The following is a 13281-nucleotide window of genomic DNA, read 5'->3' as shown; positions in this document are numbered from 1 at the left end:
CATTATTTTTTTAAAGAGCGTCATCAGCATGGAAGCATGTCCTCTGGAACGGTGGCCGAAGCATGAAGGGGCATACGAATGTTTAGCATATCTGGCATGTAAATACCTTGCAATGCCAGCTACAAAAGTGTCATGCAAATGCCTGTTCTCACTGTCAGGTGACATTGTAAATAAAAAGCAGTCAGCATTATTTCCTGTAAATGTAAATAAATTTCTTTGTCTTAGCGATTGGCTGAACAAGAAGTACGAATGAGTGGAGTTTTAGGCTCTAAAGTTTTACATTGTTTTCTTTTTGATTGCAGTTATGTAACAAAAAAAAATCTATATTTGAAAGTTACACCTTCATGATAAAGAGATTGCATTTCAGTACTTGTGTGAGGTGAACTGAAAAATACTCTTTCTTTTGGTTATCATTTTTACAGTGAAAATATTTGTAATCCAAAATAATAATATAAAGTGAGCACTGTATGCTTTGTATTCTGTGTTGTAACAGAAATCAATACATTTGAAAATGTAGAAAAAACATCCAAAATTATTTAATAAATTTCAACTGGAATTTTATTGTTTAATAGTATGATTAATCATGATTAATTTTTAAAATTGCAATTAACTTTTTGAGTTAACTGCAATTAATTGACAGCCCTAAAATGTACCCTACTCATTTTGTTTTATTGTGTAAAACACATCTAATGCAGTTCCACTTCACGTGTTCTGAGTGTATGGTCTCCAGATACAACTCAGAATATTCCATGGAATTTGGAGACACACTGTATTTTTGGATAAAATGTAAAATCATGTCAGACTTCAGGGATACTGTATCAGTAGAGATCACAAAAAGGAGCTAACAGAAAAGGAAGCACACATTGTTGAATGTCTGTTGTACTATTTTATCTTACATATGGAATATGAATTTGCCACTAAGAGAAAACCTGAGAATTTCAGACAAAAATTTGCTCTCTCTCTTTTATCATCAAACCAGACACGGGGGAATAAAAAGTGTAGACACTCAAAACTATGTTATATGTCTTAAAAATCTATAACTTTTATGGAAAAAAAAAGAATTACAAAAAAAAGCTGCAAATGAACAGTTAAGGGATCTCTGCAATCACAATTTCCTGCTATCACACAATCTTTCATCACTCATCATAACTCTACCTCAATTTACACTTCCACCCAACCTAAACTTTGCCCTCTCTGTGTTCATTTGTGAGGAAGCTTTGCTGTTGGCTCTACATACTTGTTTTTCATGTTGTTTCCTACACCTGTAGAATAGACTTCAAAAGGAACATAGTTCCATGTTACATTAAATTATATTAAAGTTCTATCAATTCACAGAATCATAGAATATCAGGGTTGGAAGGGACCTCAGGAGGTCATCTAGTCCAACCCCCTGCTCAAAGCAGGACCATTTCCCAACTAAATTATCCCAGCCAGGGCTTTCTCAAGCCTGACCTTAAAAACCTCTAAGGAGATTCCAACACCTCCCTAGGTAACCCATTCCAGTGCTTCACCACTCTCCGAGTGAAAAAGTTTGTCCTAATATCCAAGCTAAACCTCCCCCACTGCAACTTGAGACCATTACTCCTTGTTCCATCATCAGCTACCACTGAGAACAGTCTAGATCCATCCTCTTTGGAACCCCCTTTCAGGTAGTTGAAAGCAGCTATCAAATCCCCCCTCATTCTCTTCTGCAGACTAAACAATCCCAGTTCCCTCAGCCTCTCCTCATAAGTCATGTGCTCTAACCCCCTAATCATTTTTATTGCCCTCCGCTGGACTCATTCCAATTGTTCTACATCCTTCTTGTAGGGTGGAACCCAAGACTGGACACACTACTCCAGAGGAGGCCTCACCAATGTCATATAGACGGGAATGATCACATCCCTCAATCTGCTGGCAATGACCCTACTTATACAGCTCAAAATGCCATTAGCCTTCTTGGCAACAAGGGCACACTATCGACTCATATCCAGCTTCTTGTCCACTGTAACCCCTTGGTCCTTTTCTGCAGAACTGCTGCCTAGCCATTCAGTCCCTAGTCTGTAACAGTGAATGGGATTCTTCCATCCTAAGTGCAGGACTCTGCACTTGTTCTCATTGAACGTCATCAGGTTTCACTGTGGTAAGTAGATCTAATTTGTCTCATTGTGGTAAGTCGATGTAAACAAATCCCCACTGGTGTTATGAAATGTGTTGGTTACATTGGGCTGGAGTCTCCTGTCTGCCGGGGGCAAGGGGAGTGCATGAGGTTGGTAGGGGATGCAGAGCCTGAGTCAGGAGAAGGGAGGGGGCTATGTCTGCAGAGGGGAGGAGAGGAAGAAACATGGCAGAGCATGATGCTCTGTTGGTGAAAAATCTTCTGCCAACAGTTTAAGTTAAAGCTTCCCCTCCCACCATATTTTAAAATTTACAATGTGGCCAGGAAACTAAGATCAGCTACTCTCATCCCTCTTCTGCATTGCATTTGAGCTCAGGTTGGGCACATTGGAGAACTCAGTCCACTCTATTTAGGCTTATGTAACTTTGCCAATTTGTCTTTTTGACTACATTAATTATTGTGTCTATCAGCAAACATGTTAAGTCCCCCATCATCCAACAGTAATGTTGTAGTATAACACAAGACAACCAAGAAACAAAATACTGTGTCCTGCCATTTTAAGGCATAAACTCCTCTGGACAGTGTTCCTCACTCTGGCCCACCAGAGAGAGGGCTTACCACAGCCTTGTCAAAAAAAGAAAAAGAGACAGACAAAGGGATGGCTGGCCTCAGATGAAGGAAAAGCCAAACATCCATTTATAGAAACATAGAATACCTGGGCTGGAAGGGACCTCAGGAGGTCATCTAGTCCAACCCCTTGCTCAGAGCAGGACCAACCCCCAGACAGATTTTTGCTCCAGATCTCTAAATGGCCCTCTCAAGCATTGAACTCACAACTCTGAGTTTAGCTGTGTTAGCAAGATTGTCAGTTTCTCTGTTCCAGTGTTCCTTGTCTGAGCCTGGGAGCTTCCTATGCCTATTTCCTCCTCAGGCTGGGAAGAGAGGAAAAGAGAGAGTCCCCTCCCCATTGCCTTTCCTTTACCTCCTTGCTCTAATCAGCCCCTATTTAATCCCTCTGCTGCCTACCTTAGTGGGGCACAAGTATGCCCACATACTGGATCTGTATTTGATATGTCCTTGTAATTCCTTCATTTGCCCTCTCTCTCCAGAAAACCAAAACTAAGGGGGCACTTCCCCTCAAACGAGGCCAATGAAACAAAACAAATGCAGTTTGTAAGTCAAGTAAAAATAAGTCTGAAAAGTATTTTCCAAAAAAATCTGACAAAGAACCTTTTTAATCACCAGAATTGTAAAACTCCTGTTTCTATTTTTTTTCCACATTAGTCAGGAAAAAAAACCACCTACCCTGGGATAAGATGTGGTTTATGAAATTTTAGGAGGGTTTGTTTCTTTATTAGAAAGATAGGCCAGTGATTCTTGAAAAATTGAATTTATTATGAGAAACTACCTTTATCCTTAACTTCCACCATATAATAGGAAATTTACGGATCTTTCTGCTAGAACAAGAGAAAACACTCAAACCAAATTTTCTGTTTTATCCTCACAAACTAATGAGAAAGAAATATTTGTCTATGAAGGTTGTTGCATTTTGTTTCACTGGAAAATGGGATGCAGGATTTACTCATTCTTGTGGCAAAATAACACTTTTACTGTTAACCAATTTGATGTTCATGCACAGGGCCCAAATACTGCCCTAGGTTGCTCCCACTGTGTTCTTTAATCATAGTTTATAAACTACATACTGCTTCCATTTACTTTACTATGCCCCATAATTATATATTCACGGAGTAAAAATATCCAGTTGTGAATTGCAGTAATATGTGAATATAAAAGATGGAGGGCTGAGGATTTAGAGTGAAATGTGAAAATAGAGACGTTATAATGAAAGGAGCCATAATACCTAAAGCATAAAAGAAGCTAAAAGATCCCCTACTGACATCAATCTTCTTGCCTGAAATCCATTTAAAAATTGCCATAAAAGATCTATAGTATTTTCTGAACTGATATCTGATGAAAGATCTAATGTAGGTCATATTCTGGGAATTAAAATAATCTTTTCCATGTTATTAATAAATCTAAATTTTAGATCAGTTTGGATAAAACAGATGATCACCCTCTTACATAAGACATATTGCATGAATGAAAAACATCTTATCAAAGAGTATAGCAGTAGGGATATATTACTGATCACCTGAATAGGATAGTGATAGTGACTATGAAATCCTCAGGCAGAGTAGAGAGGCTATTAAAAGAAAAAACTCAATAATAATAATGGGGGATTTCAATTATCCCCATATTGACTGGGTACATGCCACCTCAGGACAGAAGCAGAGATAAAGTTTCTTGACACTTTAAATGACTGCTTCTTGGAGCAGCTGGTCCTGGAACCCATCAGAGGAGAAGCAATTCTTGATTTAGTTCCAAGTGGAGCACAGGATCTGGTCCAAGAGGTGAATATAGCTGGAGCACTTGGTAATAGTGACCATAATATAATTAAATTTAATATCCTTGTGGCAGGAAAAACACCACAGTGGCCCAACACTGTAGCATTTAATTTCAGAAAGGGGAATTACACAAAAGTAAGGAGATTAAACAGAAATTAAAGGGTACAGCACCAAAAGTGAAATCTTGGCAAGCTGCCTGGAAACTTTTTAAAGACACCATAATAGAGGCTAAACGTAAATATAAACCCCAAATTAAAAATCACAGTAAGAGAACCAAAAAAGAGACACTGTGGCTAAACAACAAAGTAAAAGAAACAGTGAGAGGAAAAAAAGGCATCCTTTAAAAAGTGGAAGTTAAATCCTAGTGAGGAAAATAGAAAAGAGCATAAATACTGACAAATGAAATGTAAAAATATAATTAATGGCCGACAAAGAATTTGAGGAACAGTTTGCCAAAGACTCAAAAAGTAATAGCAATTTTTTTAAGTATATCAGGAGCAGGAAGCCTGCTAAACAACCAGTGGGGCCACTGGATGATCGAGGTGCTAAAGGAGCACTCAAGGACGATAAGGCCATTGTGGAAAAACTAAATGAATTCTTTGCATCGGTCTTCACAGCTGAGGATGTGAGGGAGATTCCCAAATCTGAGCCATTCTTTTTAGGTAACAAATCTGAGGAACCGTCCCAGATTGAGGTGTCATTAGAGAAGGTTTTGGAACAAATTGATAAACTAAATAGTAATAAGTCACCAGGACCAAATGGTATTCACCCAAGAGTTCTGAAGGAACTCAAATGTGAAATTGCAGAACTACTAATTGTGTAGTCTGTAACCTATCATTTAAATCAGCTTCTGACCAGATGATTAGAGGATAGCTAATGTGAAGCCAATTTTTAAAAAGGGCTCCAGAGGTGATCCTGGCAATTACAGGCCTGTAAGCCTGACTTCAGTACTGGGCAAACTGGTTGAAACTATAATAAAGAACAATATTGTCAGACATATAGATGAACATAATTTGTTGAGGAAGAGTCAACATGGTTTTAGTAAAGGGAAATCATGCCTCATTAATCTATTAGAATTCTTTGAGGGGGTCAACAACCCTGTGGACCAAGGGGATCCAGTGGATATAGTGTACTTAGATTTTTCAGAAAGCCTTTGACAAGGTCCCTCTCCAAAGGCTCTTATGCAAAGTAATCTCCCACAGGATAAGAGGGAAGGTGGTCTATGGATTGGTAACTGGTTAAAAGATGGGAAACAAAGGGTAGGAATAAATGGTCAGCTTTCAGAGTGGAGAAAGGTAAATAGTGGTGTCCCCCAGGGGTCTGTTCTGGGACCAGTCCTATTCAACATATTCATAAATGATCTGGAAAAAAGGGTAAACAGGTGGCAAAATTTGCAGATTATACAAAATTACTAAAGATAGTTAAGACCCAGGCAGACTGCGAAGAGCCACAATAGGATCTCTAAAAACTGGGTGACTGGGCAAAAAAATGGCAGATGAAATTTACTGTTGATAAATGCAAAGTAATGCACACTGGAAAGCATAATCCCAACTATACATATAACACGATGGGGTTTAAAGTAGCTGTTACCATTCAAGAAAGAGATCTTGGAGTCATTGTGGATAGTTCTCTGAAAACATCCACTCAATGTGCAGTGGCAGTCAAAAAAGTGAACAGAATGCTGGGAATAATTAAGAAAGGGATAGATAATAGGACAGAAAATATCAAGCTGCCTCTATATAAATAAATGGTACACCCACATCTTGTATACTGTTTGCAGATGTGCTCATCCTATCTCAAAAAAGATATATTGGATTGGAAATGGTTCAGAAAAGGGCAACAAAAATGATTAGGGGTATGGAATGACTTCTGTATGAGGAGAGATTAATAAAACTGGGACTTTTCAGCTTGGAAAAGAGACTTTTAAGAGGAGATATGATTTAGGTCTATAAAATCATAACTGGTATAGAGAAAGTAGATGTGGAAGTGTTGTTTACTACTTCTCATAACACAAGAACTAGGGGTCACCAAATGAAATTAATAGGCAGCAGGTTTAAAACAAATAAAAGGAAGTATTTCTTCACACAATGCACAATCAACCCAGTCAACACAACCAAATCCTTGCCAGAGGATGTTGCGAAGGTCAAGAACCATAACAGGGTTCACAAAGAACTAGATAAATTAATGGAGGATAGGTCCATTAATGGCTATTAGACAGGATGGGCAAGAATGGTGTCCCTAGTCTCTGTCAGAAGTTGGGAATGAACGACAGGGGATGGATCATTTGAGGATTACCTGTTCTATTCATTTCTTTTGGGGCACCTGGCAATGGTCACTGTCAGAAGACAGGATACTGAGCTAGATGGACCCTTGGTCTGACCCAGAACGGCCATTCTTATGTTCTTAAGAGGGTGATCATTTCTTGGTGGACTCTCCTGACTGAATAACTCCCTGAAATTTACAAAAGAGAATATGAAAGTAACTAATCTGACCATTAGTTATAAGTGTATCTTTACAAACCAATTTTTTGATGAGAATCACTCATGCTTTAGGGCATCGACAAATAATGTATGTGTGTGTGGGGAGGGGAATAAAGAATTTTCTTCTCTCAGTCAATCTACAATACTACAAAAATAACTCAGTGTGTTATGTTTTCTCTTTCTTTTTTGCTTTCCTCTAAAGCATCAGGTCCCAGTTATTGCTAGAGGCAAGATGCAAGACTAGATGGATCAATGATCTTATTCAGCATGACATAAATCCTATCTATCTACATTACCTACAGATATGTTCTTTTCTCCAACCCCCCATTATATCAGATAATTGCTTCTTAAAAGGTCAACACTTTAATATTGTAAAAAGTAAAGATAAGTAAAAACCTATAACCTATTGTGAGGTTTCCTGATTTCCTTGTAATAAAAGAAAACATGAATAAAATTCCTTTGTTTCTGTATATTGGGAATATGCTATTTTAGCAAGATTTAAACCTTACAATAGCAAAATTTTCCATTGGCCTTTTATCTTGACAGAAATGCTGTGAAACAGATTTTAGAAAATTGAAGCATAATTCTATATGAATCAAATGGAGACATGTTGGGAGTCCCAAATACTCAATTACAGTGAAAAATAAGTGGCCTCAACCCACCCTAGAATGGAAAAGTTTTTAAAGTCATTTTAAAACATGCTCAAGAGTATATATTACACTGGGCACTATTCTTTCAAGGTTACCTTACATAAAGAGAAAGACTTGAGGAAAAACTAGCACAAGGTAAAGGGTTTACTTCAAACTATTCTCTACCTGATTACTAAATAGTACGGTAACCTACTGGTACGACCTGGACATTGATGCATTAATGATATCTCTTTCATCTATTTCCTCAGAACTGGGAGGTAATAAATGGATGTTCTAAAGAAAACATGATCAATTTATCATGCAATCTTTTTAAATCTACCTTTTTTGACAAAACAGGTAAACTGTGGTTCTGCTGCGAAAAGTGCATCCTTGGGTTCAATGTTTACTGCCTCTCAATAATTGCAGATGAAATAAGTGCAGTTTAATACATTGAGGTTTTTTTTCCTTGTCTTTGAGCCTTATAACTCGGGCTGGGATATGAACCTCATACTGAATTCCTTTCTGCTTTCATATCATTCTTAGTAACCCAGATTCATATGAGGTGTATTACAGGTGTGACTACCAGCAAGAACCATGCATATCACTGAATTCAAATCTTCATTAATGGTAATGTTCATTAATGGTAGAATGGGCACATACAAATCTTGAAAAAAAGGCCTATGAATAAAGGTCTATCAGAAAGCTTCCCTTTGTTAGTGTGCCCTAAAATAGCTTCTTCTAAAGAGCTATTTCTCTTCCCCTGGCATGTTCTTCGCAAGCTCCATGTTTAAGAAAGGAAATTGCTATCATTACTTCCACTACAGTATATATTCTTGTACATAAACACATACATTCCACAGTTACTGCCCTGGAATGCATGAGTAGGGCTCCCATTGCAGTCTATGGAAGCTGATCCTGAGCAAAATGAGGAAGATTGAGCTATGACCAGAAAACACATTGCAGTTGGTTGATGTTAGGTACCTTATTTCTTTGTTGATTGCATCTAGTTGCTCCTGAAGCATCATGGCCAGAGTCTGGGCATCTGAATGCCCACTTGGTGACAGAAGATCCATGGAGCTAAAAATAGTTTCTCTATCGTCGTCATCAATATCAGACATTTCGGTGTCACTTTCAAATGGGTGGCTGCTCAAGACTCCAATCTGCTGAGTTCTGTTCCACTCATGATCCCCAAGAGATTTCACCTAAGCAAAAATTTACAAAATGCATATTGTGTAGTCTAAGAAACTATTTCAAAATTAGCTTGCTGGAAAATGGAAAAGATGAAGCATTAACATTTTAAAATACTGGCTCCGTGATTATTAATCCCTTTCTTATTTGTAACAACATTAATGATAGATTTATTTGATAGGAATAAAGATGCTGTAAAGTTCTTTCATATGGTTTCTACTTCAGTTCAGCATTAACGAAGGAAGAGATTTTCAAAGGGTGTCGTCCAGTTAGGTTTCCAACTCCCATTGCACTTGAATATCTCCCTCTGCGCTATTAGTGTTGGCTGCTATACAGTAGTGGACGTACTTGTAGATTTGCATGGAAAAATCCTATTGTTTGCTGAGAAAATGACACAATTTGTAACCCCATCTTCTACAAACACTGAGATATACTGTCATATCCCAGTATCGAGATTTCAATTGTTAACATGAACTATTCATACCATATGCAATAAAAAGAAAATATCCTATAAGCTGTCAGCAAACTAGTTAGTTAAAGCACTTTTGCAGTGCATTATTTATGCCAGTGTTTAATGCTGTCATTGTTTAGGAATACATTGAAATAATGCATGCAAAAAAGCTTGCAGTGTTTCACAAGTGAAAACAATTCAATGGTTAACCTTTGGTTCATCTCTCCGGACCCCCATACGACCTCTTCTGGGTCGCCTTATCACTTTAGTTGACCTGTAGTCGGATTGACTATCAACCAAGGAACCCACAGAATACCTCAGTTCTGTTGACGTGTCAAGGTGAGATCTGAAAAAGGATTGAGGCAGAGATAATAGGTAAATTCAAATAACAGTAATGATAATACAGTGCCTTTCATTCTAGGGTCTCAGACCTTTATTGACATTAATTCATTAAGCCTTGCAAGAGAAACTATATTGGGGACACAATTCAGTGAACATTTTCTAAACATATTGTGGGGTAATAAAGGAAATAAATCTTGACCCTTTTTATATTAAAGGATTAAATAACAAACCACAACAGGCCAGATCTGCAGCTAGTGCAAATTGGCAGAGCTCCAATGAAGTCAATCAGCAGAGTCGGGTTAACATTAAGCATTTTTGCAAACCCCACCCTAAACACTTCTGTAGTATTACTTTTCTGTGCAAGCAATTGTTGCCATGATAATGTTATGTTATCATGAATGAAAAGAAAGATGAATCAATCTGCTTATTAAGACATGCTCTACATTATGATAATGTTAGTCAACTTCTCAATGATATAAAGGTTTATGGTTTGATTGGAATGCTACATATCTGGTACTATGTTAATAGATTAAACTAATACAACTGATACAGCCTAAGAATCTTGGCTTCCACAAGTGTGTTTGGGGCATGACTCTGGCTTTTAAACCATTGGCTGCATTGCAAGGCTGGGGATGAGGATGGCCTAAGCTTCAGGACAACAATGGAAGAATTGTGGCTGCCAGTCAGAATTCTTCCTAGTTTTCCTAGGGGTGTGTGAATGCTAGAGTGGAAACACTGCCACTCATTGATGCAATGCGGCATTCCCTTCCTGCCCCACATCAGTTTTGCTGGTTGGTGGGGACTGTAGGAAACAGACTATGTTCCCCTTCCTTGACTCTTTTCAGGAGGTTAGTACCCATGACAGAACTAACCTAGGGCAGTGCTTGTACCTCCCAGATCTGTCACAGTTGCTGCTCGTGGTGGGAAATAAGGGGAGTGAAATCTCCATGCACCCTCTGAGCATTCTTGAACAGTCATGAAGATTTGGCCACATTTTGGCCTTAGTAAAAGGATGCATTTGGCATGATAACATTAGAGAAATGGAAAGTAAAGGTACAAATATTGTAGTGATGATATTTCATCAGTATCGAAGTACAACACATTATTACTACTTATTTGTTTGTTTATGGTATCTCCTAAAGATGTGCTAGTAGCCTTCCAGGCGGACAGGAAGGAATGGTCTGTGCTCTCTGGAACTGGCAGTCTGAAGACTGACACACAGACAGAAAGCAGTTAGGGGGAAAGGGTAGATCATCTTTGTGTTTGTTTTAGCATGTGGCAAATATACTATTGCATCTGTCATCTTTCATTGTACTAAGCTGAATGGAGAAAAGAGAATGGTTAAGAAAAGTAAGTCGTTACTCCTACACAGAAGGATTTTTTTAAAAAATAATATACATGTTATAAATAACAACAGTGAAATGAGAATGTTATCTGACTACTTGCATTTCTGTAGTAGTCAAGAAAGTTACTCTATCTAGAATGAACATGAAAAAGATACCTCCATATTTAAATTTTAATTCCTTTCAAACTGGAAAAAAAAAGCTTGTGATCATCTTCCTTAAAAGGTTCACAGCAAGGTTAATAATCAGTTTTCAAGAAACAAAACAGGATTTTTATCCCTAAAAATATTTCCTTCTGCTTAGTGGAAGAATGTTGCCCAAGAAATTAATGGCTTTAATCTTTAGAGATGAAAACTGTCTAAGTAAAGGTATGACTGATTTCCAAAATGAAGGCAATCATTCAGAAAATCAAATCACATTTATACTAAAATCATAGAATATCAAGGTTGGAAGAGACTTCAGGAGGTCATCTAGTCCAACCCCCTGCTCAAAGCAGGACCAACCACAACCCCATCCCAGCCAGGGCTTTGTCAAGCCAGGCCTTAAAACCTCTAAGAATGAAGATTCCGCCACCTCCCTAGGTAACCCATTCCAATAATCTATAATATCTGTAAAATCTGTAATACTATTAGAATATTAATGTAATCCCCACTTCCCCATTCCAGATATGTATTCTATAAATAGATTTCAACAGATGTTCACTTTCACTACAGGATCACTTATTTTGAACTAAAATAAATTGTTGCCTAGAAGAATGAGGCATTAGCCTAAATTTTAGCACCACCACATTAGTCAGAAAGTGAGAGCAACTGGTATTGTTAAAATGCAACCACCTGATGGCTGTTCAGTGACATAGGACCATTAACTGCATCTCCAGTGAGCATGGAGTGCAGAATCAGAGGTGGGTGCTCTCATTTGGAATTCCTAGTATGAAAAAACACAACTGAGGTTATTAACAGCTTCTCCAGAGAGATCAGAAACATGGAGACAGGACTGTCCTCTTAAATCCAGAGATAGATCCTTCTCTAGCAGGAAAAAGGTAAATTGGCTGTATGATGTGGGGAAGCTTGTTTGCTAAAAGGCTAAGATTGCATGAGGTATTACTACTCTGTTGGAAGGAAGAAACTGTTCCTCAAGATTTTAAAGATGCTCGTTTCATCCAACTCTACAAAAACAAAGGAGACAGAAGTGACTGTAAAAGCCACAGAGCTACATCTTAACATTGTGAGAAAAATCTTAAGCTGTATTCTTTTACCTAGACTTCAAACTTCAGCTGAAAATAATCTATCCTGAGAGCCAATGTGGCCTCTGCTAGGGAAGGCCCAGCATAGATATGGTCTTCTCTGGAAGACAACTGCAGGAAAAGTGCAGAGAGAAGCGTAGTCCACTGTACATGGCTTCTATAGATTTAACAAAAGCCTTGGACATGAAGAAGTTGGTCTGAAGAAGCTTGTGTGACGTTGCACTCTATATGATTATATGAAAGTATGCTGATGAGTGTGAACGTAATGTAACTAAAATATGCTTCATGCAAAAGGTCTCTTCTAAGGTGTCATTACAAAGCTTATAATCTACTGAGTGTGGTCATTTTATTTGTATAAATGTATCACTCTTGTATCTGAAACTAGAAATATAAAATATAACTTGCAGGGCCTATTGTAATTATGCAAAGTGTGGGCCATTAATAGTGGTTTGGAATCTTGATGGTTCCCATTAACCAGGACAATTGACTGTAGATGGATCTGTTTTACTCGTAAGTTTTCCTGTATACGTGTGCGCTGGGAAGTGGGTAATGGAGTCTTACAGTGACATGTGATCAAAGGATTCCCACCCTATGCAAAAGATATATAAGTGGGTGGAAGAGAACAAAGGGGGCAGCCATCATGAGAAATCCCCTAGCTACCAGCTGATATGGAACAAGGGCTGTACCAGGGGAAAGGATTGTGCCCAGACTAGGAAGGAGTCCAGTCTGTGAAAGAAACTTATTGAAACATCTCTGAGGGTGAGATCTTATCTGTACTCAGTTCTGTTACTCTACTAGGCTTAGACTTGCGTGTTTTATTTTATTTTGTTTGGTAATTCACTTTGTTCTGTCTGTTACTACTTGGAACCATTTAAATCCTACTGTCTGTATTTAATAAAATCACTTTTTACTTATTAATTAACCCAGAGTACGTATTAATACTGGGGGGGGGGAGGGATGAGAGCTGTGCATATCTCTCTATCAGTATTATAGAGGGAGAATAATTTATGAGTTTACCCTGTGTAAGTTTATACAGGGTAAAACAGATTTATTTGGGGTTTGGACAGGAACACTTCTGTAAATTGCTTTCAGTTAAGTCTGC

General features: G+C 38.0%; 1 protein-coding gene across 9 annotated transcripts in view; it reads right to left on the bottom strand.

The window, feature by feature from the left end:
- PPFIA2 (PTPRF interacting protein alpha 2) overlaps positions 1-13281 on the bottom strand; it is a 666887-nt gene that overhangs the window by 98776 nt on the left and 554830 nt on the right. For all 9 annotated transcript variants that reach the window (XM_030548621.1, XM_030548623.1, XM_030548626.1 and 6 more), the window contains 2 exons: positions 9462-9597; positions 8594-8814 (listed from right to left, as the gene is read on the bottom strand). In XM_030548621.1, coding sequence (XP_030404481.1) covers positions 8594-8814; positions 9462-9597 — 357 coding nt within the window. The remainder of the gene's footprint in view (positions 1-8593; positions 8815-9461; positions 9598-13281) is intronic.

The sequence above is a fragment of the Gopherus evgoodei genome, chromosome 1, assembly GCF_007399415.2.
Source record: "Gopherus evgoodei ecotype Sinaloan lineage chromosome 1, rGopEvg1_v1.p, whole genome shotgun sequence".
NCBI lineage: Eukaryota > Metazoa > Chordata > Testudines > Testudinidae > Gopherus > Gopherus evgoodei.
This window is presented reverse-complemented; position numbering and strand designations above follow the sequence as displayed.